General features: G+C 34.5%; 1 protein-coding gene across 2 annotated transcripts in view; it reads left to right on the forward strand.

The window, feature by feature from the left end:
- The window catches only part of SUSD1 (sushi domain containing 1), a 292,834-nt gene that overhangs the window by 142,778 nt on the left and 122,410 nt on the right, over positions 1-27,646 (forward strand). For both annotated transcript variants that reach the window (XM_074280878.1, XM_074280879.1), the window contains exons 9-11: positions 5,360-5,454; positions 15,784-15,973; positions 24,239-24,333. In XM_074280878.1, the coding sequence (XP_074136979.1) occupies positions 5,360-5,454; positions 15,784-15,973; positions 24,239-24,333 (380 nt within the window). The remainder of the gene's footprint in view (positions 1-5,359; positions 5,455-15,783; positions 15,974-24,238; positions 24,334-27,646) is intronic.

Here is a 27,646-nt window from a genome sequence, read left to right on the forward strand (position 1 = left end):
TGAAGCTTAATGAACAAGCAGATTCCTTTGTCACTGGAACTACATAAAGTAACTTGCTGTCTTGTTCTCTAAGTATAATGTAATATATGGACCATGAATGTTGTCTTATTCCTTATTCTAGAAGTAGGATGCATTAAGAAATTTTATTTCTCCAGTAAAGAATTTGGTCCAGTGCTCAAATTCTTAAACTAAGGAACTTTGGAACTTGGAGTTATTCATCATACAACTATCAAAGTTGGTGCTTTCCCGGCAATCTCTTCTCTCTCCTCAAAGGCTAAATACTGAGATAAAAATACCTAAGAAATTCATTCCTATCCTCGTGCCCCACCCCCACACTGGAGATTGAAGTTTAGCAGCAGTTATCTTTGAACTCCTCTTTTAAGCTTCATGCAAGCACATGTCTCCTATTACTATGTTCTGCTATAAGTTACCAGTGCTGATTCTGATGGAGTAAAGTGTTTTTTTTGTTTTTTTGTTTTTGCTTTTTTGCTTCATTTTGCTTTTTCTCCCCTCAATAATGTTTTATTTTTCCAATTAAATATAAAGATAGTTTTGAACATTCATTTTTGTAAGATTTTTGAGTTCCACATTTTTCCCTCTCTCCCTTACTTTCCCACTCCCAAAGACAGCCAGCAATCTGATAGAGATTATACATGTAAAATCATTTTAGAAGTATTTCCATATTAGTCATGTTGTGAAAGAAAAATCAGACCAAAAGGGAAAAAACATGAGAAAGAAAAAACAAACAAACAAATGAAAAGGTAAAAATAGTATGTTTCGATCCACATTCAGTTTCCATAGTTTTCTCTCTGGATGTGGATGGCATTTTCTATCTAAAATTTACTGGAATTGCCTTAGATCACTAAATTGCTGAGAAGAGCTATCATAGTTGATCATCACACACTCTTGCTTTTACTATGCACAATGTTTTCCTGATTCTGCTCACTTCACTTAGTCTCAGTTCATGTAGGTTTTGCCAGGTTTTTCTGGCAATCAGCCTGCTTATCATTTCTTATAGAACAATAATATTCCATTACATTCAAATGCCATAACTTATTCAGTCATTCCCCAACTGATGAACATTCACTTAATTTTCAATTCTTCAACACTACAAAAAGAGCTGCTTCAAACATTTTTGCACATGTGTGTCCTTTTCCTTCTTTGGCATGCATTCCAGAATGGCACTGCTGAATCAAAGTTTACGCACAGTTTATAGCTCTTTAGGCACAATTCCTAATTGCTCTCTAGAATGATTGGATCAATTCACAATTCTACCAACAGGACATCTCCCAATTTTTCCACATTCTTTCTAATATTTGTTATTGTCTTTTTGTCAACTTAGTCATTCTGATAGGTGCGAAGTGGTAGCTCAGAGTTGTTTTAGTTTGCAATTTTTTAATTAATAATGATTTAGATCATTTTTATATGACTATAAATTACTTTAATCCCTTTATCTGAAAATTGTCCATATCCTTTGATCATTTATCAATTGGGGAATGACTTGTATTTTTTTGCTTCACTTTGGAAGAACACATAAGAGAATAACTGGAGGAGTGCACAATATCAAAGCTTCAAATGTCAGTTTGCATTTATAGATAATGAGAAGAGATACTCTTCAGTTAGCTAAGTATTGTATACTATAAATTGTATTTAAAATAATTGTCCTCACCCTATAATCTCATCACTCATATGGAGATAGAAGAGAGAAAGAGGGTCTTTCCCATAATGAGGAGACCAGGATAACTTCCAAATAAACTTATTCAATTTCTTCAAAGCTAATAATAGCCTATGTTGTATAATTTTATCAGAGTGTTTGGAGAGTTCTTCATCTCTCCATGGGAACGTCCATGATTCACCTCCATTACAATCATATTTGTAATTTCTTTTGGTATAATGACATTTCATTAGTATCATGTACCCTAATTTGTTTCAGCCATTTTCCCAATCATTGGAAATTGGATTATTTCCAGGTTTTCTCCTATTATGAATAATACTGCTAGGATTATTTTAGTATAGAGAGCTTCTTTCTGTACTCCCCCTAGACTTCCGTAAGTTGTACAAATTGAGTTCAGTCATTAAGAGGGGGGAGAGGGGGAGGGATTTATTCTCAAAAATCTACCAAAATACCATGATACCTTTATTTTTTTTTCTTTGTTAGATTAATGTCTGGATAATGTCTGGAAGTTAGCTTGGAGGTATTAGATTTTTGGTTGTCTTGTTACTCTGACAGTTTAGTGCAGGCTATGAGAAGAGAGAAGAGATTCACAAATATATTTCAGGAAGATCAGTGATAACAATATTTACAGCCACTAATTTGGAGAGGTTGGAGTTCTAGAGACTGATAGTAGTACAGGATTATGAAACAAGAAGGGGAAAAATGGAAATGTTATAAAGGATTAAGGTTGTAGGCAGGGACAATCAGAAGAGTACAACTTTTAAAACAGGAAAAACATGATAAATGAACTAACCAGAAAAGAAATGTAGGTAGTCAGCATGAAAAATAAAAGAGAGAAGAAAATTCTTTAGAGAGAATAAAAGCATAAAAAAGTTAGTGAGGGCATTGAGTAGATAGATGTAAAAGTAAAGTGTCTTTTCTTGGTTAAGATAGATTTTAATTTTGCTTAGGACATTTTGGTCATTGTCCAAATTTTGAAGTTAAAAAGACCATATGTCTCAAATAAATGAGTTATGATGGGATAGATAAGGGTGATTCTTAAGTATAGATTTTATTAATTTTTTTTTGCTGAAGCAATTGGGATTAAATGACTTGCCCAGGGTCACACAGCTAGGAAGTGTTAAGAGTCTGAGGCCAGATTTGAACTCAGGTCCTCCTGACTTCAGAGCTGATGCTCTATCATTGGTACCACCTAGCTGCCCCTATTGAGTATAGATTTAAAATATTTTATTTATCATTTTAAACCCCTGTTTAAAATAGTAAAGTTGTAAGGACATAGGTGAAAATTTGGGCTTTCTGTAATTTGTTATTTATTTTAAAATTATTCTTTTACTTTTATTTGTGATGACTGCTTTTTGGCTAATCAAATGTCTTACACCACGTTAGTGATATTTAAAATTCTGTAGACAAGTCTGCTTCTAGAATGACTTATTGTTGTCATTCTCTCTCTCTCTCTCTCTCTCTCTCTCTCTGTGTGTGTGTGTGTGTGTGTGTCTCTGTCTCTCTGTCTCTCTTTCTCACACACACACACACACACACACACACACACAAACAGAATAAATGGAAGGAATAGAATAGAGAGATCAAAATCCTATCTTAACTTTTTATAAACACACAGGATGTTGGGTAATATGTTGTTTTTGTCTATGGCTGATATTTAAGTGTTTTCTCCCTGGGGAAGAATATATGATGTTCTTTTGTTATAAAGTGTGCTTCAGTGCTAGCGTTAGCTGTGTGACTGCTGGGCTCTGCAGAGCATTTTTTTTTCATAGCAGCCTTGCTCTGATTCATCACTCGGGCACCATGTTCTGCCTACTCAAGAAAATAAAATGGAGCATTCAAAGGGAGTACAAGACTAGTAGGAAGCATAAAATAACTTTTTCCATGCTGTGTGTGAATCCAGGTTTGTCTTCATTTTAATTTACTTCCATAGTGCACAGCTGAATGGTTCCTGAGTCATGCCCTGCCTGGGAAAAGAACCTTTCTCCGTTGTCCCTTTAATAACAACAATAATAATTCACATTTGATATTGCATTTTAAAGTTTGTGAATCACCTAACATACATTTTCAATTGACCTTTGCAACAATCCTGAAAGGCAGGTATTATAATTTTTATTACCTTTTTGTTTTATAGATTAGGAAATTGAGGCAAGTTAAGTGACTTGCCTAGGGTAACAAAATTTAGGAAGAACTCATCCCCTCCCCAACCCTCTGTTCCTTCCACCTTTCCTACTATTATAAAAAGCAAGGCTTCCTCCAATCCCTCAGGCTCCAGACTCCTCATTATGGAAAGGACCCTTTCCTCCCACCCTCTATATCCAAGCTATTGCTAAGGCCTGTCAACTTCACCTTTGCAACATCTCCAGAATACACCTCATTGTCTCCTCTGAAACTGTCATCATTCCAATGTAAGTCCTCAGCCTCTTGCTGCAATAGCCTGCTGGTGGGTCTGCCTGCTTCAAGTCATTCCTTACTCTAATCCATCCTCCATTCAGCTACTAAAGTGCAGGTCTGATCATGTAGCTCAATAAACTCGAATAGCTTCCTATTGCCTCTAGGATCAAATACAAAATCTTCTGTTTGGCATTCCAAACCCTTTATAATCTAGTCTCCTCCCACTTTTTCAGTCTTCTCTTACCTTATCCTCTGACATGTACTCTTTGATCCAGTAACAGTGGCCTCCTGGCTATTCTACACAAGAAATGGAATCACTTGGCTCCTAGCTGTCTGACATGTCTGGAACATTCTCCCTCCTAGGACCTCCCTGGCTTCCTTTAAATTCTAACTAAAATCCCACCTGCTACAGCAAGCCTTTCCTAAACCTTCTTAATTCCAATGCCTTCCTTAGGCTAATTATTTCCTATTTAATTTTGTTGGTAGCTTTAATGTTGTTTGTATATATTTGTTTGCATATTGTCTTCCCCATTAGATAGCAAGATTCTTCAGGGCAGGGCATTTGCCAGCATTTAGCACAACGCCCTGATGACACAATGGGTGCTTAATAAATGTTTATTGAATAATTAATTGAAGGGTCAGGCAGAATTCAAACTCAGCTCTTCTTGACTCCAGATTCAGTGTTCTACTTCACCCAACTATCTGTCATAATTTCTATCATTCCACAGAGTTGAAGCTATCCTATTTTAAGTATTCTTGTAAATACACTTTTGACTATTGGTTACTTATTTTTATCTTGGTCATAATGCAGATAATTTTTTTCTCCTCCTATATGCCATTCTAGCCAGAATTTAACTAAGTAAATGGAGAGTCCTAGACTGTAGGAGAAAGTGAGACCAATAAGTTATGATGATTAAGGGTAGTCATCAGGGCCCAAGAGTAGAACTCTTCTGAGAAAATAAGGCAGGTTTCATATATAAGAAAGCAAACCAGAGGCTATGGCAGGTCAAGTCCAACTTATCAGAAATGCCAGTTCAATGGAAGCAGAGGAAGACACACAGTCTGCTCCAATATTATACATTTGAGAGAGTTATATGTCAAAGCTGAGAAGATACATACGCTATGGAAGGGAGACAGATGGCGGTTTGTTTTATAGATCTTCCCTGTCATTGGAGGCAGGACTTCTGTGCCCAGTTCTTGTCCCACTGCCTCAAGGTGTTCATGGGTTTAACCTTGACAATTTGTGCAAAAATGATGGCTGTTAAAAATATTCTCTTTTCACTGTTGCAGATGATGATGGATCCTTTAATGTTTCAATATTTAATGAAACCTGTTTGAAATGGAAGAGGAACCCCAGAGATTCTGCAGAAAAGCAGACATACCAGGTAAGATTGTCTTCTTTTGAAATAGCTGGAAAATAAGCCATTCATTTATTCAGTCAGTCAGTCAGCAAATAGGATTAGATGCCTACCACAGGCCACGTAGCTAGATAACAAGTAAATAAGGTACAGTCTCTATGCTTAAGAAGAAAACCTTGGAATTGAGGATCTCAAATTAATTTGTAAATATTACTGCATATGTTTATTAATAGCTAATAATACTTTGGAGCTCAGAGATAGTGTGGCATCATGCCTATATAAATTTGGCTTCAGAAAGACCTGCTTTTAAATCCTATTTCTGACTACATGACCCTGGACAATTAACTTTTTTATGTGTCCTACTTGTTTCCCCAGAACTTATCCACAGAGGGAATTCCCCATTTTCTTGGAGATAGGAGTTTTGCAGAAGAAAATCAGATCCTTCCTGTATTTCAATAATTCTAAGCCTACATTTTTTATTTGGGGTCTTTGAATACTAAAGTAAATGGTCATAACTTATTTTCCTATAAAGTAGACATGACCTTGGAATTTAAGTAACTTTTGTTGAGGGATTTTATGCTCACATAAAAGTTTATCTTAAAAAAAATCAGAAATCTCATGTAGAGAAATGATGAGGAGAAAACCAAGAATCATTTCATTTAAAAAAGGGGAGACTCTTTTGTTTTTTAATATTGGAAGAATTAGCCAAAATATAAATGGTGTCAGAGTACAAAAAGTATGGAGATGGTAGAATGCTAAATGTGGAGAACAGAGAAGCCAATTTCATTGGCCTGTATGTTGAGTAAATGGAGGAGTTCTGATGAATCTGGAAAGGTAGGTTTGTAAAGTCCTTAAACATGCATTTAAGAGTTTTGTTGGATATAAAGAAAAAGATCCTCCTAGTCCCCATTGACTTGATGCTACAACTGTAGTCCCAGATAAGCTTTGGTGAGAGAGAAAGAGAAGTTTGTTCCACCCTTCCAATTCTTCTTTGATCTCTTGAACTCAATCAATCATTCAATAAATAAATTTATTATCCTATTTTGTCCTCCTTAGGCACTTGGCTAGGTTCTAAGAATAAAAATACCAAGAATTAAATAATCTCTATTTTTAAGGGACTTACATTTGAAAGGAGAGATAAGTAATATATATATATATATATATATATATATATATATATATATATATATATATGTGTGTGTATATATATATGTACAAGCATATGCATAATATGTATATGCAGAATCAATATAAAGAGAATGAATATAAGTAAATACAAGATAAAAAGTGAGGGTACTTGCATTTAGAAAATCAGTTCATTCCTCTTCATTTCAAAAACTCCTTGTCACTATTCTCCACTGTCTCCTCTTTTTTCACCAGTTTCTAATAATAAGGTGGCACTTATTACCCCAAGAGGCAGCTAGGCAGTACATTGCTGGGTCTGGAGTCCGGAAGATCTGAGTTCAGTACAGCTACAGATACTTACTAGCTATATAAAGCTAGATAATTCACTTATATTGTTCTGCCTCAATTCTCTCGACTGTAAAATAGAAATAATAATACCACTTGTTTCCCAGAGCTTTTCTGAAGATCAAATGAGATAATTTTGTAAAGTGTTTAACCCAGTGCTTAGCACATAGCCAATACCTAAGAAATGGTTATTTCCTTCCTTCTGTCTGTCCACCTCTCCCCTTTTTTCTTTTACATCAGACTGTCCTTTTAATCATTCTCTCCCTTTTTCATCCTCTATTTGGCAAAGGTGATTGAGAAGAAGTAGTCATACAACTGAGATAAGAACCAGGACAGGTTCATATATATATATATATATATATATATATATATATATATAAAACCAAAACAAACCTACAAGGCCTTCACATATGCTCAGCTCTCCTCTATTTTTTAAAAGAAAATTTTTCATTAGACTCTAATATTCCCTCAAATTTTCATCTAAATATCTCTTTTCCTTTTAAAAGCAATCTCCTAGGAATGTTGTATACATGCATTGCCTCAGCTTCTCCTCTCACTCAAATTCAGCTCTTTACAACCTGACTTTTGACTTCATCAATCAAAGGAAATTACTGTCTCTAAAGTTCCCAGTGATCTCCTAATTGACAAACTCATGGTCTTTCCTCAGTTTCTTGATCTCTTTGCTACATTTAACACCACTGATCACCTTCTTTTCCAAAATACTCTGGGTTTTGTGACATTAGTCTGTCCTGATACTTAGCTGTACAATCACTCCTCAGTCACCTTTGCTTCATCTTAACAATGTCCTCTACCAACTGAGGTTCCTTATTTTCTTTCTTTGTATTTTCTTTCAGTAATCTCAACAATTCCTATAGTTTTAATTATCATCTTCATGCAGCTGACTCCCAGATCTATACATTTAAAACCAGGAGCTCCCCTGAGTTCTGTTCCTATTACCAATGGAAGATTTTAAACTGGATGTTCTAGAGATGTTTAAAATTCAACATGCCTTCACTAAAACCCACTTTTCTTTTAGACTTCTTTCTGTCAAAGGCACCATCTTTCTTCCATGTGTATTATCTTCAACTTTTCCCTCTCCCTCATTCTATATAACCAATCACTTACCAAATATTACTTTTTCTACCTTCACATCTCATTCATCCTTTTCTTCTCTATTCAGATATCTACAATCTTAATTCAGGTTTTCATCACCTCTCACTCATAAGACCTAACTGATCTCCTTCCTACAGGTCTCTTTTCAATATAGTCTACACATTGATTCTGGAATAAATTTTCTTAAACACAGATCTAGTCCTACAATTTAATAAGCTCTTACAACTACCTATTGCCTCTAGCATAAGATCTAAATACATTTGTCTAGTTTTAAAGCATTTTACAAACATATCTTTCTAGCTTTATCTGATAGTACTTCCCATGCTTCACCCTACCCAATTGAAAGACCAATGAAACCAGCCTCTCTGATCTTCATATTTAGCATCCTATCAATCTCCATATTTTTGAACTGGATGTTCCCCATAACTGGAAAGCCCTCCATTCCCCATCCTTACAAAATCCTTTTTCCCCCTTCAAAACGCAGACCAAACATCATTTTCTATATAGTTAACCAATTTAATTTTTTCCTGTCATTTGCTCCTGAATCCCTTTCTCCAACCCCTTCTACTTTCAATGTTTATCCCTTGTCAAATCTCAGACATGGATTAGATGATTGCTACCATCTTCCTCTTCTATTGCTACACATATGCTGAATAATAACTAGAGAAAGTCATAATTGTACTAATTAAACATATTAGGTAAATTCATGTTATCTAATTTTGACTGGGTCCTCACTGCAGTAAGGTGATCATTTAAATCTTCTTTCACTGATTTCTTATTTCACTGTACACAAAAGCTATTCTAAGCCTTCTCTCTTCAAGTATCTCATTCTTTCTCCTCCCTCTATTCAGCTGAGAAGCTAAGTATTACTATGTTTCATTTCACAAGACAACTGAATCTCTTAGCATTGAGTTCCAGGAATGGAGTAAAGCCAGAGCAGTGATATGGTGTAAGGAACTGGAAGTCAAAAGAGTAAACTTAGGAATGTTAGGTCATAAGAAGAGATAGGAGGTTATGGCCAGGTAGGGAAAAGACAGAATTTTTGATTAAAGAATTAGAACACTTGTAAACAGGTCCTAGTAAGAACCATTCCCAATATGTGGCTGAGGTGTGAAGTGAAGAAGTAAATCATGAGAATTAAGAAGACTGAAAAATTGGAAGATTTTAGAGAGTTTGAGGAAGTGTCAAATTAAATATTGAAATTTCTTTGTTTAAAGACTAGAGTTGGGAAGGAAGGAAGATGATTAATCAGGTATATATAATTCCTTGACAAAGGAAGCAGAATGACCTAAATGATACATTACAGCAACATGGTTTGAAAAGAGTAGAGTACAATGCACTTCAAAGCAGCTGACATCCCTATTCACTAAAAAATATTATTTATTAGCTGTTGGATCCTTTGCTCAGTGTTGTATATTTGTTCATATAACTTGCCTAGCAACTGGTAATTGATGGTAAGCAGAATATTGTTGTGTTGGCAGGTTGTAACTTAGTGCTTGAAAACAGTTATAGTTGAACTGAAAGGCTTAAGTCAATATTAGTTTAAGCTCAATATCAGTTTGCTTGACTAAAGGCATAGTGAATTTTTTTTTAAAAGGCGGCATCAGACTGGAGAGACTATTAAAATATGGTGTCCACTTCTGAAACCCATATATTTTTTTTATTTTTTTCTGAAACCCATATATTTGGAAGAACATTGATAAAGTGGAGTGCCTGCAGCAAAGGACAATCTCTTATGAAGGGATTAGATACTATGGTACTGAAGAACCTGAGGAAGATCCTGCGCTTGTAGAAGGGAAGACTTAGAAAGGACATAAGATCATGGCATTAGAGCTGGAAAGGACCTCAAAGATCATCTGGTCCATGATGGCTGTCTTTTACTATTAAAAAAGTTATCATAGAAGATGGATTAGGTTTGCCCTATGTGTCTCCAGAATTTAGAATTAGGGCCAGTAAACTATGTGGATGCTCATCAGTTGGAGATTGGCTGAATAAATTGTGGTATATGAATAGTATGGAATATTATTGTTCTGTAAGAAATGACCAACAGGATGATTTCAGAAAGGTCTGGAGAGACTTACATGAACTGATGCTGAATGAATGAGCAGGATCAGAAGATTGTTGTATACTTCAACAACAATACTATATGATGATCAATTCTGATGGATGTGGCCATCTATAACAATGAGAGGAACCAAATCAGCTCCAATAGAGCAGTAATGAACTGAACCAGCTACACCCAGAAAAAGAACTCTGGGAGATGACTATGAACCACTATATAGAATTCCCAATCCCTCTAATTTTGTCTGCCTGCATTTTGGGTTTCTTTCACAGGCTTATTGTACACTATTTCAAAGTCCAATTCTTTTTGTACAGCAAAACAACTGTTTGGACATGTGTACATATATTGTATTCAATTTAATTGAACATGTATTGGTCAACCTGCCATCTGGGCGGGGGGGGGGGAGGGAGAGGAAAAATTGGAACAGAAGGTTTGGCAATTGTCAATGTTGCAAAATTATTCATGCATATATCTGGTAAATAAAAACTATTAAAATAATAATAAATAAAAGAATTAGGGCCAGTGTGCTGAAGTCACTGAAACACATTTGCAGTCAATATGAAGAATGACTTCTTAACAATTTGATTGGAATTGTGATTTCATCAATGTAGGGAAGTCTTGTTCTGGAAACTCTATTGATATAAATTAGCAAATTATTCCACAATTTAGTTTTAGTTGTCTGAGGCCTTGAGACTTTTGGTTTCCTCATCTGTAAAAATAAGTAGTATAGTAAAAGCACAGCATTGTTATAAAGATTAAATAAAATAATTTTTGTAAAGTATTTTGCAAACTTTAAAATGCAAAATAAAAGGCAAGCTATTATCCACTTCACCTTTGGACAGTTGTACTTTTTAGAAAGAGACAACATAGAATAGTAAATAGGAAGTTGGCTTCAGACTCAGGGATATCCAGGAAGATTAAAGTCCTGCCTCTGTTAAATATCAGCCATGTGAAATGAGCAAGTCTCTTAAAATTCAGTGTAACACAGCTAGGAAATGTCTGAACTGACTTTATTTTTTTTTCCTTTGAAAATAATTTTTATTCATGTACATACATTAAATTCTGTTTCTCCCTTTTTAAAAAATATATTTTAATAGTTTTTATTTACCACAGGTAATTTTACAACATTGACAATTGCCAAACCTTTTGTTCTAATTTTTCCCCTCCTTCCCCCCACCAGATGGCAGGTTGACCAATACATATTAAATATGTTAAAGTATAAATTAAATATAATATATGTATATATGTCCAAACGGTTATTTTGCTGTACAAAAAGAATCGGATTTTGAAATATTGTACAATTAACCTGTGAAGGAAATCCAAAATGCAGGGAGACAAAATTAGAGGAATTGGGAATTCTATGTAGTGGCTGAACTGACTTTAAATGCAGTTTTAAAAAACTCTATTCTACACATTATCGTGATGCCAGGTGTTCTTAGCCTTTTTGTGTGTATCATGTCTTTAGTCTATGGACCACATTTATAGAATAATATTTTCTAATAAATAAAATTAAATACATGGAATTACAAAAGGAACCAATTATATTGGTTCAGTTTTTTTTCAAAAGTTCATGGAGCCCAGGTTAAGAAACCCTGCTCTAGGGGATTATAAGATTGGGGCAACTGGACCCCAGGGGAAGGACCTTCAGACACATAAAGATAACTCCTAGGCAATCTTTCTTTTGGCTGAATGTCTTTTCATTTGTTTGGAAAGACTTTAAGTATAGTATATTCATAACTGTTCCTATGATGAGGTGATTTTTAAAAGTTTCTTCTCTCCTTAAATTTGTATTATAGTCAAATCTTAAAGAGTAGCTTCATTAAAAACCCAGCTATGATGATGAGCACTTTTCATTGTTTGGCCACTAGAGGGCAAGGCTGCTATATGTTAAAAATCAGATTATATTCAGTCTTTTGATTAGGTATCATGCAATGGATCCCCTGAAGACTTGATACAAATTTAGAATATGGACTCCCATTAATTATCTCAGGGTTTGTCAACAGGAAATCAATAGGTTGGGGACAGAATTGTTCTCTTATTTTTGTATTCCCTAGGGCTCAGAGGTAGCTAGATAGTATATAGATAGATCATCATACTTGGAGTCAGGAAGGCCTGAGTTAAATTTGAAATAGCTGTGTGAGCCTGGATTTAACTTCTTTCTGCCTCAGTTTCCTCAGTATAAAATGAGGATAATAATAGCACTTCTCTTCTAGGATTGTGATGAAGATCAAATGAAATATTTTCAAAAATTTTCATATAGTATCTAACATATAGTAGTTGCTTAATAGATGCTTGCTTCTTCCTAGCACAGTGCCTAGCATGTAGCATTTCATGATAAGCACCTATTAAATTGCTTTGCGTTGTCATGACATTTCCCAAATATTCTCAAAACAGAAATAATTTTCATCTAAAAAAAATTGAATGTCTCGTTGATAGAATCAGGGTTAAACAAAACACCAAAAATTATGATATTAAATCTCCAAAAAAATTGGAATCAAAAAGACTTTTCTGTTGTTATTATTATTTTTGTGGTAATCCCAGAAATATCATTCCTAAAGAGGAGGAGATGAGTTATTAAGATGACAGGAGAGAAAAAGATTAAGCTGTCTCAAATGAAATAATATATATATATATATAAAGCATATAAATCATTATTTACCAAGGGCCCAGAGCTAGTGAGAGAGCTTGATACAATAGAAGTGGAATGAAGAGGAAATCAGAGGATATGAATTCAAATCTTGATTCTCCACTTCTATTTATCTACTGGTATGACCTTAGTTAACACTTTTCCTATCTGGGTTTCAGTCTTCTCAATGACAAAATAAGGGGATTAATTTGATGAGTTCTATGATTTCTTCTAATTCTTTATCTTTGATCCTATGAAACTGACTAAATTTTTCTCCCTTCTCTCTGGTCTACAATTTTGTGAAAATTTGTTTTGGAGAATAGCTCCTTGTGTTTTCTTTATTTGAAAATTTAAATCACAAACTTAATTCTGTTTTTAACATGAGAAACAAAATGAATAAAATACCAAACAAAACTGTAAATCACACAATATTTTAATAAAATAAAAATGCATACTTTAACAAAGAAATATCTTTTTTGCTGTATTTCTCCTTCTGATAATTTTTGTGTAGAGTTTTGCTGCTATTGTTATTTATGTGTAACTGTAGTCCATATGTATGTTGTTGTAAATTCACTTTTGTTACTCTGTATAGTGGCATAATTTTTTCTTGTTGATGTGATTTTTCTTGTTGATAGGATGAATTTTTTTTTTTATTACAAAAGACAGCCTAGAGTAGACAACATGAGTTTCTATGAGACTTCTGCTGTTAATAGAAATTACTAGGCAATTCACTTAGTTCCTCAGACATTTTTCTAGTATTTATTTACTAAGACCTGGAAAAATTGATTTGGAGAGATTAAACTGATGAAATCACATATCCTTTAAGTTCCTCTATTTAATTTATTGTACTCATTGTTTTCCCATATTGAATCATCTCTAACATTTCTAGCAAAACTTGGACATATTCTTATTAAAATATATTATTGTATACTATTTTCCAATGTTTTCATTAATATATTTTATAGACAATACTAATGATACAAAGTTCATTATAACTATAATATTTATTAATGATTATGATACTATCCTTTTCTTGGTCTTTTCTCTGCTTAAAACCATTTTAGCCTCATAAAAAGATTGGAGGTACATACCATACTGTTCTATCTTGGAAATATGATTTTAGTATTTTTCTCTTTGATTCTCTAATTATTAATGTAATTATCCTATCATATCATCATTATCATATTGTACTGTATTTGAACTCTCCTTGGCATGTTTATCATGGTTTTGGTGTGAGTTTTAAATTTCTTGTAGGAGTTTCTGGCAGGTTTTATCTTATTTTTCTTGGTTAACGTTATTACATCAGTTTCTTGAAGGCAGAGATTGTATGTATACCACATATGATTAGCATAGTGCCTGGCTTACATTAGGCCCTTAATAAATATTTGTTGATTGATTCTTGAGGAGTGTCATAAAGTGCCACGGTTTTTTTTTTTTTTTAATCCTATCAGTCTACAGACTTTGCAGAAGAAAGATACCTTGTATTTTCTTTGCCATCTGAATAAAGTCCTTTGCACCTGAGCATAGTTAAATATTAGAATGGCCCTTTTATAAGAATTGAAAATATCTTCTAAGCTGTCCTAATTTGTTGGGATGAAACTCAGTTCAGTCTGATCACCAAGAGTCAAGGCTAAAGTGTGAGAGAATTGAGTGGATGGCAATTTCTTAAGACTTCCTCTGTCTTGCACCGAGAGAACAGGTAATGAGGAAGGAAGGATTAGCAAACACTGTGGGACCAAACACCAAAGTCCTTGTTACATGAAGAGGTTCAGCATCAGAAACTGATGCAATTTTGTTAATGGAAATTACAATAAAAAAAAAGAAGCATTGTCATCTGCCTTTTTTTTTTTTTTTTTTTTTTGCCAAATCCTAAGGGTTATTAGGACTTTCCATCTGCTTTATGACTGACATCTCCTATTTTTCTTGTCTCCTCCATTAGAATGAGTGCTCTGGGAGAGCCAAGACTGTGCTATTGTATTGTTTGTACCCCTAGTGTTCAACATATCATTTTGCATATTCTAAATGCTTATATACATGCTTCTTCATTGATTCATATTCACAAATTTCTTATGCTTTCCTATTGGTAGTCCTGAAGCCAGCCTTGTTTGTTGGTGAAAATAGTTTCAGTTCCTGATCTTTTTTTCCCCAACAAGCCTAGAATAAAGATAAATTGCTAGGTACTGTAGAGGGTAGAATTTTGAGCCTGGAGGCCGGAAGACATTTTCCTGAGTTCAAATCTGGTCTGAGATACTAGATTCTGTGTGACATTGGGCAAATTACTTCATCTTGTTTGCTTCAATTTCCTCATCTTTAAAATGAACTGAAGAAGGAAATGGCAAATCATTTTGTATCTTTGACAAGAAAACTCCAAATGGCAGAGGATGTGGGAAAACTGATAGATTTGTGAATTGATCAATCATTCTGGAGAACTATTTATAACAATTACTAAAGAGCTATAAAACTGTGTTCTTTAAACCAGCAATACCACTACTAAGTCTGTATCCCAGAGATCATAAAAAAGTCCACTTGTACAAAAATGTTTGTAATTGCTCTTTTTGTGGTGGAAATTGGAAACTGAGGGCATGCCCATCAGTTGGGAACTAGCTGAACAAATTGTGGCACATAAATATAATGGAATACTATTTTCACTTTTGTTTGTTTCTTTGTTTCTCATGGTTTTCCTCTTTTGTTCTGATTCTTCTTTCACAATATAACTAATGTGGAAATATGTTTAATATGATTATACATGTTTATCCTATATCAGATTGCTTGCAGTCTTGGGGTAGGGGAGGAGAAGGAGAGAAGCAAAAAATTTGAAAATCAAAATCTTCTAAAGTGAATGTTGAAAACTATCTTTACATGTAATTGGAAAAAAATTGAAAATTAATAAAAAAAGAAAACCCCAAATGGGGCCAAAAATAGTTAGATATCACTGAAAATGACTAAACAACAAAAATTAAAATTGAAAAAAATATGAAAAAAAGAAAAAAATATTTTTCTTGCTTTATCTTCATTTTCTTGAATTCTTGATATTTAGAATCAAGCAGAATTTTAACATTGCTTTATTCTTTCAATTTCATAACAGTTTCAAGTCCTGGGACAAAGACAGTATCAAAGTAATTTTTATCATGAGACATCATTTAACTTTACTACAAGAGAAAGAGTTCCAGAAGTGTGTTTAGATCTGTACCCAAGAACTTATTATACAGTAAATATCACCACCATGGCATTTCCAAAACATTCGGCACATATTATCATAGCAACACCAAGATCAGGTAGGTGCTGCCATCTTTCTTTTTTGGTGTATCTGATGACAGGAAGCTAAATTGTTCAGAGTTGTATAGTGGAATGTGTGTGGGATGAATACATATATATATATATATATATATATATATATATATATATATATATATATATATATATATATATATATAAATGGTTATAGATTTAGACCTGGGAGAGATACTATTTTTTAAGAAGAAGAAACTGAGGTTCATAGAGATTTATTTGCTTAGCATCCAGAGCTAATAAGTGTCTGAGTTGGGATGTAAATCCAAATTTTTCCAGTCTTCGAATTCAACACCCTATCCATTACACAATGTTCAATCCTAGATATGACATAGTCTAGCTGTTTGGCATTGTTTAAGTCACTTTATCTCTGTGGGCCTCAGTCCTTTCATCTGTAAAATGAGAGGACTAGAAGCCTGTGGAGGTTTTTATGTGTGCTAAAATTTTATGATTTGGAGATAATCATATAGAGATAATTTAGAAATATCTATAATTCACATAGAAATTAATTTCCTTGCTCCAAAAATTGTACTTCCTGAAATGCTGAGATTCTGAAATGGAGCTTCTGAGAGAAGTTAGAACAGACATGATGACATGATGACACGATGGTTACCAAGTTATTTTGATAATAGGAAAAATGATAGTTATTTCCGTAATTTCAATTTGATAAAAAAATGTACATCTGAAGCATATAATTCATGGAAATATCTAAAGAAACATGGAGGTTTTCTGAACTAAAGGTAAATCTGAATTTCAGATGATTTTTCTAACCAGGAATCATTTGGGAGTTGGGAATGAGAAATCTGGTGCACAGCTCTGTAAGGAAATAGAATTTGCTTTTGAATTTAGTCTTCAATTTCATATCTTTAAAGGAGGGAGAGTACTTGATCTCATAGTCTTTGATGAAATATTCCCAAATCTTTTGAATGTATCTGTGCCTAATTTTTAGTTCCCCAATTTTAGGCTTAACTCCCTCTGGGTCAAGGACATCTGATAACAGTTTTAACAAGTCAGTGAAGGATTGAGAAGAAATCTTTTAAAATCCAAACCAGTATTAAATTTTTTATCATAAATATAAGCTTTTATGGACAAGGACTATGTTAATTTTTGTCTTGATAGCATCAGTATCTGGCAAAATACATACTCTAAACATTTATTAAACATCTTATTGATGCAAAGCATTGTGTAGTCATTTAGAAAGACAAAGCTAAGCTATTCTCATTTCATCTATGCTAGTAAATCAAGAAGATCTGAGTTCAAATTTGAGCTCATATATTTTTTAGCTGTATAAACTATGAATATCACTTAACTTCTCTGTCTCCCTCAGACTTTTCATCTGCAAAATAGGGATGATAATAGTACCTATCTTTTAGGATTGTTACCAGGATCAAATGAAATAATAATAAACTTAGCATATTAAGTGCACTGCCTATCACATAGACATTACAGAAATGTTAATATTGTTGTTGTTATTATTATTATAGTGTTGCCTATAAGAAATATCTTCCTTTTGACAACTTCAGAGTGATATTAAGTTTACTTATTCTTATCATTGTTTTGGGGACATCAATCAACACGTTTGTGCCTAGCACTATATCCTTGGGACCCAAGTAGAAAAAGAATGCTACAATCCCTAGTCACATTGAGCTTACATTCTAAATGGGAGATATGACAAATACATATAAACATAGATGCAGCATAAATATAAGATGAATGAAATACATACTTGCGCATAGATACACAAAGGAGTTAAATACAAAGTAGATTGAGAGAAGGCATTAGTAGTTGAGGGAAATTAGGAAAGTCTTCAGGCCTTTGGTACCTTAAGCTTTGTCTTAAAGGAAAAGGACTATATGAGGCAGAAGCTCCCTCATGGAGCTTATATATCCTGTCCAAAGAGACTCCATGTAGTTAACTACATTCAAAGATATATCTATGAAAGAAAACAAGGTGAGTTTAAGGAAGTCAGTAATATCTGGAGAGATCAAGAAAGACTTCATGGTAGAAGGCAAAGCTTGGGCTGAATTTGGAAGGAAATCGGATATCAAAAGAATGGCTCTGATTCTTATATTCGCTTAGTTATAACCTTTGTTCAGGTTGATTTTTGTGAAAAAATGGGGCACTTGCAAGTCATTCAGTGGTTAAAACCAAAAAGTGGTTTATTTTTCTCCCATCACAGTAAGAATATGCAACAAGAATACCGTGATATTTTGATTCTCTGGATTTAGCCCCCATGTTCCCCACAAGGTTGGTTAATAGGGTAGCATACAGTGAAGGATATGGTGACTCATATGATTTTCACAAACCCATAAAGATAACCCAGTCCCTAATATACCGAGGAAATTGTATGCCCATAGATGACCAGGAAGTTGTTTCAGGGAAGCTGGGTCAGTCTGGGGGCAGTTTTCACACACACACACACACACACACACACACACACACACACACACAGAGAGAGAGAGAGAGAGAGAGAGAGAGAGAGAGAGAGAGAGAGAGAGAGAGAGAGAGAGAGAGAGAGAGACTTTTCTATGTGCGTGTATGAACATTTTGCTTGCCTGGTTTCTCTTTCATTGGGTACATTTCCCTTTATTTCTTGAAATTCCCCTTTATTTTCCTCAACTTATTTCCCTGAGGAATCGCTCTTTAGGGTGATATTATAAAAGACAGCATATGATTACCCTAAGAATATTTGCACCATCACTATATACAAACCTAAAGACAGAGCTAACTAGCTACCTATCTAACCACAGGGGCAGTCTTTTCCTCTGCAGTGAAGGTCAATGACTTGATGGTCAGTTGTGAAAATCACATGTGTGAAGACCTTATTTCTCTATTGGAGGCTGGGAGGGATGGAAATTCTCAGAGCAAAAGATTGTGTTCCATATTATCTACCAGGAGCCACTTAGAAAATGGCTGACCTTGCAGAGATAAGAAAGAGAGGAAACACTTGACCTATGTGTTCCTGAGATAGTGATTAACTGGGGAGAGGTTGCCAAAAGTGATTGTATGTTGGCTAAAGTAGGCCAGCCTCCCAGAATTTTACTTGTATTTTCAAACATACCTCCTGTGGGAAGTGCTTCATCTTTCTCTGCCAAATTGGTTTAACATCAGCACATTTGTAACCCAGAAATAAAAAGAAGGGAAACGGAGTGGGTGACCTAGTTCATGTGAACAATGTGAGAAATAATAGCAAACTTTTTCAAGGGGAAGATGTGATTTTGTCATTGTAGGAGAACTTCCAGTGTGGAGTCTATTCTCCACTCAGGCACATAAGGCACATCTTCATCTTGTAGCTTCAAGATCTCAAGGGGTCTCAAAAAATCGGTTACAGAGATGTCATTTCTGATTCCAAGGCAAGCTCACTATCTACAAAATGGTGCTGCCTCTCATGTTTAATTAGGATTTTAATGTTTACAAAACACTTTTCTTAAAATATCTCTGTGAGGTAGGTAGAACTTTAATTTGAGAAAGGCAATCAGGGCTTTTCCCCAGGGTGTTGATATTTAGAAGATTATGATAGTGATATTCCTATAGCATATTCCTTAAACTTGACATATAGTTAAAATATTAGTTATCTTTTAAAATATTTTTCTGCCTTCTTTGCAAGAAATTTTTCCTTAGCTTTCATACAGGATAAAAGTCATTTAACATAATCTTTACCATAAAGCGTCATTCTCCAGGATATTTTGAAATAAATTTGCAAGATTAACTATCAACTTAGATTTTTGTTCATTAAAAGAAAACAATTTCAAAAAGAAAAAAAAAATACAAGAAGTTAAAATAGAGCTTCTATCCACAGGATATGGTGTCCTTGTAGTCTCTGTCTCCTCACTGTGGGGTCTTGCATCTCTCTCTCCCTCCATCTATCCTCCTAAACAAAATTCTTTTAGAATTGATTTCACGTTGCTGCTTGCTCAGGTCACGTTTTATGGTACTTATCTTGCTGCCAGAATCACTTACAACTCTTGAGTTTGATTCTTAAAAGTATTGTGCTCAAATATTGTAAGATAATATTTGTAAAATGCTTAGCACAGTGCTTGGAATATAATAGGTCCTTTATAAATTCTTGTTTCCTTTCTTTCTTACATTTATTTCTAAAGTCTATGCCTTTATACTTCTCTAACCAAATTCTGCCTTTGGAACCCTTTCTCTTTCTCAGGAACCCTTCTGATTCATTTCCTCCTCCCAGTTTTGAAATTCAATTTACTAAGCTTCTCACCTGTTCTCTCTGATGACTAATGAACATGGGAAAAATTGTTTAAATAAACTAGCCATTGTATAACCCTATCTGCTTTCAAAAGCAGCTTTGAAGCTTGCGTCTCATGAAGTTAATTCTCCCGCACCCTCCCCCCATAAAGGGGCCCAAACTGTTCCCTAATGAATTTTTGAAACATTCTGAACTTAACAGAACAAGAGCAGAACAAGTTTAAACACCCGGGCTTTCCCCTCTATTTCCGTGTCGGAAATTAGTTTGGCAATGCCGCTGCTGGGAGAGGGTGGGGAGAGGAAGAAGCCGTCTATCCATGTCATCCTGACCAAGTGGACTCAGTCATGTGTGAATAACAGAAGTAAGGAAGTCAAGAACAAAAGGTCCTTTAGCTTTCCAACACTGAACCCACATCTTTATTAGAGGATTCCAGTTTTATGTAAAGTATCATATTACTAGAGTACAGGCAATCTGTTGTCAGCTGTTCCTTGCATTGGCTCATTTGTTCATTTACAATGCTTACTGTATGCAGGATATTGTTATAGGTAACACAAAATCAAACATTGCACAGTTCTGACCCAGAACATTGAGGGGACTTGTATACTTGTATGCAATAGCCCAAGGCTGAATGGAATGATATCCTAGAATTGGTACAAAATTTGAGAGGAGTAAAGTGAAATGATACCTGAGATGATCATAGAAGGCAACTTTGAAAGTGGCATTTCATCTCAGCTTTGGGGAATGAATGATAATAGGTAGCTAACATTTATAGCACTGTTAGGTGGTGCTATGGATAGAGTACTAGGCCTGGAGTCAGGAGGACACAAATTCAAATTCCCCCTCAGATGCTTACTAGCATCACTTAGTTAACTCAAGGAATTGGAAAAGAGGATATTCAGAACAAAGCAAAAAAAAAAAAAAAACTTTTCTGAATTTTCTATAAACTTCAGGATATTTGTTGGATTGTTGGGGTTAATGTCTGAAAACCTTCTAAAGTAATACTTACATTGGTAGATCATGCTGTTTTGATAATTTCATTCTTATTATAGTGGTTAGTTAATTTAGCCTTCTTATCAGTGAATTTTAGCACATAAAATAAATGCTTGAAAAAATTTCAAATTTGCTTTTGAGGACAAAGGATTAAGATTAGCATATTATTATATATATATTATTAATATATATATATTAGCATCTGGGACATGCCTTGTGCATGTGAGATTCCTGGACAATTCTGCCTGAGGTTTCTGTGAATCTGTTGATATATATGTTCAAAGGTCATAGATTAAGAGCCTTCACCAATGTTTTCTCATTTACTAATCAGCCAGAGAATATAGTTACTTGAAAGCATAGGTGTTTGGTAAAGTAGCTTAATAAGAGAAGTAGAAATGAAAGAGTCTCTCTACATAACTAGGATGCATTATCCTATAAACACAACATCAATAGAAGGAAGAGTGGGCATGCAATTAGAGAGTAGTTTATTTAGTGTGTATGTAGGAAGAGGCATACACTTAGGGAATATACATGACTAATGGGGAAATACAACATGTAGAGGTACAGTGCACACCTGTGAGACTGCAGGGCTGATATTTTCTGATGATATCATACATTGGTCTTGCTAGGTTTGGTTCTCATTGGATTAATGTTATAAAAATAGATAATCAGGGCAGCTAGGTCCTCCTAACTTCAGGGCTGGTGCTCTATCCACTGTGCCACCTAGCTGAAAGGAGAAAGGGAGAATGGGTATAATTCAAAGACACAAAGGGTGATAAATATCTGCAAATTTGAGAAGTAGTATTATTTTGGATCTATATTGGATCTAAATTTGAATCTAAAGACTATGCTAGGAGTAGTGAGTATAGTTGACTGGAGTAAGACTCAATGATTGCAATTTAACTGATACAGAAATAGGTTTTGCCTCTCTTAACATGTATAATTGATATCAGAAAGGGAGAGAATTTGGAATTCAAAATAAAAAAATATGGAAATGGTAAAAAAATTATAAAAAGTGAGAAAGGTTGGTTATATATGCTGGTATAAAATCAGAGAACAAAGAGGGCAGAATGCTTGGAGAATTAGTTTGAAGGGAATAGTGTTTTAGTAGATGAACATTTTAGCTTGGTTTGAGGGTCAGGGAGTTAGTATAATGTAGTAGAATGAAGTGTTTGATGGAAAGCCTATATGCCTATATGAATTAATGAATAGGAAAAACATTATTAAGCATTTACCAAGTGCCAAGCATAAGATTAAGCGTTGGGGATGAACATTTAAAAAGCAGAACTAGTCCCATTCTTCAGGCACTTTCATTCTGAGAGAGGGAGATGAGTAGTTCCCATGGAAAGAATTTTTTGGTTCAGAACGTTTCTGGGGATTTTGAGTGGGGGCCAACTAGGCATAGGCTAACATGCCCCATTTAGGAAGAAGGGAGGATTTGATTTGATCATGGTTCACAGATTCATAACTAGAGAAGAAAGGGTATTCAGATGGTGATTTGTGAAGAGGCTGAGGAAATAGCTAGAGAGGAGATAATGAAGTGAGACATGGGCCAGAGCTCCCCAGGAAAGGGAGTAACTAGTGGGTTAAGGTGGGAGAACCAGGGTTTTTTCAGGAATTTCTAGGTTGTTTCTGGGGAGTTTGTGCTGGAACTGTTCCAAAAAAGAAAGGAGGGGCTTTGACATTATTTGTAGTGCATCTGCTTCCCTCTGCTCCACCCATTGGATGTGTTTCCCAATGAGAGACAAACTGGAATGCCTCATATACCATAATGAATCAAGGTTTCTGTTTCAGGAGGAGAAGGGTAGAATAGAAATGGGGACCTAGGATACATGATACCATGTCTAAGCTAGTAAGTGAAGTTGCTAAGGGACTGGTTCTGACTTCTGGCTCCATCAGATCTGGTTCCCTCTTTTAGGTGGCTGACCCAAGAATTAAGAAGAATCTCCTGGCCAGAAAAAGATTTAGGGTAGTAGTACCTTTGTTATTGTTTAGTTCTATGAAAAACCCAGGGATTTTTTTTGGCTATAACCTTGTGACTTTGTTGTTCTAGGGAATTTCAAGTTTGGAAACTCCCTCTACCAAAGTAAATTAGCAGTTGTTCTTGGATTTATAGTATAGATGTGCCTGTAGTCATGAGAAGTTAAATGCCTGCAGTTGATATTTAAATTAATTCAGTCTTTTCACTGGAAGGTCAAAGCTGAAGCTGAAGTTTAAATACCTTGGCCATATAATGAAAAGATGGAACTCACTGGAAAAGACCCTGATGTTGAAAAAGATTGAAGGCAAAAAGGAAAGGAGATATCAAAGGATGAGGTGGATAGATAATATTATAGAAGTAATGAATATAGAAATAATGAATACAAATTTTAGGAAATAGTGGAGGACAGAATGGCCTGCTTTAGTATGGGTCACAAAGAGTTGGATACTACTGAATAACAAACAACAAAAGAGTTACACAACCAGTATGTATCAAAGATTGCTACTTGACTGTGGTCTTCTTGACTAAGCTTGGCTATATCCAAGTTTCTATGAGCCCAATAAAAGGCCCAACTTTGAGAGATGATCTTGCAATGTTCCTTACAGTTCAACATCAGTAACTAGGAAATCTGTAGTAAACATGTATTTGGGAACAGTTTTCCTTAGGAGGCATGAATTAAATTTAATCCTCTCTGTACTTAATGCTACTCTATACAATTGCCATTCTCAGTTGAGGGATCAGGGATTATTTGGGACCTTGGACAAAACTTGTTAGTCTCTCTAGTGGGAGCTTGTACTGATGAGAGAACCTGAGAATAGACAGTTTTTAATTTGAAGTCTTTTAGTGAGGCTGAGATTACAAAAGTAAAATTAAATAAACATCTCTCCTGACAAAACTCACACTGAATTAAAAGTTCATTCTCTGCAGCTGAATTTGTTCTTGTAGAATTGATTGGAAAAGTTATTTGATTAAAAAAAATTGTGAATAGTTGTGTTGTGTGACGTTTGGGTTTTTGTTTCTTTGTATTTTGGTGGAGAATAAATTGCTTCCTTATTTTTTTTCTTGTTCTTTCAGTAAAGCAGATCATAAGTAATATTTCAGTTCTTAATGAAACCTGCTTGAGATGGAAGAGAAATATGAAGATGGATGATTCAGAGGAGATGTATTTAGTAAGTTCAAAACTGATCTAAATGTTTGCCCTGAATAGGAAGTTTGAATTTCTTATAAAATTAAATAAAACTTGGAAAATATCAACAAATTTAAACATAACCTATAAATTGCATTTCAGCAATTATACTATTCAAGTCATTTTCCATTTATTAAGCAATCTGCTGTGTGTCAGGCACTGTGCTTAGTGCTGTACATACAAAAAAAAAGGTAAAAAATAATTCTAACTCTCAAGGACCTCTCATTTTAATGAAGGAGATAAAATGAAAACTAGTGTGTATAAATAAAATATATACAGAAGTTGGCACTGAGTACTGAGTACTTGAGTACTGAGTACTGAGCTTGGAGTCTTAACTCTTTGTGAGCTATAACATAGCCCCAGACACTTATCATCCTAGACAAGTGATTTAACACTATAGGCCTCAGTTTCCTCATCTGTCAAATGAGCTGGAGAAGGAAAGAGCAAACCACTCTAGTGACCCCAATGGGGGTCATGAAGAGTTATTCATAACTGAAAAAATTATTGAACAACAACAATATCAGAAGGAAGACATTATTAGAATTGAGAGATTGGGAGTGGCTTCTTGTACAAAATGATACTTTAGCTGAAGTTGAGACATGATGGAAACTAGGGAAGCCAGGAGGTGGAGATGGAGGGAGAGAATCACAAGTATTAGGGCCAACCAGTGAAAATGCTTAGAGTTGAGAGCTGGAGTGTCTTGTGTGAGGAATCACAAGGGGGCCAGTGTCATTGGACTGCAGTGTGTGCAATCAAGAAAAGTATGCTAAGGCTGCAAAGGTAAGAATCAGCCTGGTTATAAAGGGCTTAAAAGTTAAACAGGATTTTATATTTGATACTAAAGGGATCATAGGGAGTCAATAAACTTTGTGATAAATAATGTGATGTGAGAGGACAGTGTTGAATTAATCATATAAGGAAATGAGAGAATGAATATTTTCCACATATTTCCATAGAGAAATATGAGAATAAATAGAGCTAAAGGAAAGAAAGTATGAGCTGGGAGAGAAAACTCTCAGGGCTGAGTGGATTGCTTTTTGCATAACAATATTTCAGTCTATCCTAGAAACTTCTATCAAGGTTAGTACTGAACTAATTTGACTGGAGATAGGACAATATTGTTTGAAAATGTCTAAAGTATAAGAAGACGGATTGTTGGTAAGAAGAAGGCAAGTGAGAACAGTGTAATGATTACTTAAGGAATTTAGGATGAAGGGAATAGCTTGGAATTATGGAGAAAAGGGCAGATAACTCATTTTAGGAAGAATGGGCAGAGACTTCTAGGAAGAAGTAGGAGTGTAAGGTGGCAAGGAAACCTGCTTCTTATTTTCCAAAAAGGAAGAAGAAGGAGGAGGAGGAGGAGGAGGAGGAATAGAAACACTCAAGGAATTTAAATTATGCATAGTTTCTAAAAGAAAATTTAAAATTCAGGGGGTAGCTAGATGGCACAGTGGATAGAGTTTAGGCCCTAGAGGCAGGAGGAGCTGACTTCAAATCTGACATGGGCAAGTCACAACTCTATTTGCCTCTCAAAAAAAAAAAAAGAAAGAAAGAAAGAAAGAAAGAAAGAAAGAAAGAAAGAAAGAAAGAAAGAAAGAAAGAAAGAAAGAAAGAAAGAAAGAAAGAAAGAAAGAAAGAAAGAAAGAAAGAAAGAAAAAAGAAAAAAGAAAAAAGAAAATTTAAAATTCCATCCAAAGAAATGATCAGACAGAAGAATTCTAATAAAATGAAACAAACAAACAACCCAACACATAGAATATAAGAAGTAGAGATAGAAATGCTAGCAGAAAAATGTTTTGAAAGCAAATGAATAGTAGCATCAGAAGCAAAGCTAAAACTTTAAAATTGCAATAAATTCAGTCTGTTGTTGTTCAATCATGTTCAATTCTTTGACACATTTGGAGTTTTGTTTTATTGGGTAAGATACTGAAGTGGTTTGCCATTTCCTTCTCTAGCTCATTTTACAAACGGGAAATGGAGGCAAACAGGATTAATGACTAGTAAACACACACGACTAGTAAATTTCTGAAGTCTTGAATACTGATCTTCCTGACTCCAGGCTTGGCATTCTAGCTGCAGTGACATCTAGCTGTCCCCCAAATCAATAATAGTTACAATAAAGTAATTAAACCAAAGATATAAATGAAAGCATCAAGAATTCACAAAGTAAAATCAAGAATCAAGTAAGTATGACATTCTCAGGAAATCATTGTGAAATCTAACTTTTTAGAAACCTGGTGATAGAAAGGAATTTGAAATTTTGCTAAGAAAGAGATTAAAATAAATGTTTATAGGTTTTTTTTATTACCCAGAGATGCAGTTAGACATATTCCTCAATGAAGTCATTGTAAGAAGAAAGACCCTATATACATACAACAAGAATATTAAGAGCAGCATTTGTTTGTAGTAAGTGTAAGCAACAAAGTAGATACCTATTAATTTGGAAAGTGGCTAAAAAAAGTTGTGATGCATCAATGTATACATCATAACTTTGCTCTAAGAAACAACAAATATGTTGACTACAGAGACACATAGGAATACATGTATAAAAGCATGATAAGTTAATTAGGCAGAACAGAAAAATATTTATATATTATTGATTACATGACTAGAACAACGGAAATGGAAAAAGTAATAATGAAACAATCAAATCTGAATATACTGAAAGTATAATGACGAACTTTTGGCCCAAAAAAGAGATAGAAGAAGGTATCTTATACCAAACCTCCTTCTTTGTAGATCCAGAGTGTCATATAACTCAGGCTTCTTCATTGGATTTGTCAGTTTTGCTGAACTTATTTTATTATTTTCTTTTTCTTTAGAAGATAGATCATTGATACAAATTTATTAATACTTGGGCTTTATCTGGAGAAACATAACCATAAAATAACCCCTGGCATCAAGGGGATTATATTTAGGGAAGGGAGAATAAATAACATACCCAATTTTATGCATATATCGCACATCATACATACATAATTTCTGGAGAGAATACATTTCTGATATGAAGGACAATTTGTTAATATGATAGAGAAATCCAGAAAGTATAATGAAAAATAAGGTCCAGTGAAAGAATGGAGAAGGCATGAGGCTGATATGGTATGAATATGACAGGGTGTATGAGAATAGCAATCTGGGGAGGGAGCTGCTGCCTAGACAGTCAAAAGTGGGGATTCTGTGTGGAGCCATGTCATGTCCTTCAAACAGTGGTAATATTGATTTGATTATCAACCTCTGAGCAAGAGTTCAAAGTACTGTATATGCATATAGGCATTCAGATGATGAATCCCTGATCT

This window comes from Sminthopsis crassicaudata, chromosome 1, assembly GCF_048593235.1.
Source record: "Sminthopsis crassicaudata isolate SCR6 chromosome 1, ASM4859323v1, whole genome shotgun sequence".
NCBI classification, from domain to species: Eukaryota; Metazoa; Chordata; class Mammalia; order Dasyuromorphia; family Dasyuridae; genus Sminthopsis; species Sminthopsis crassicaudata.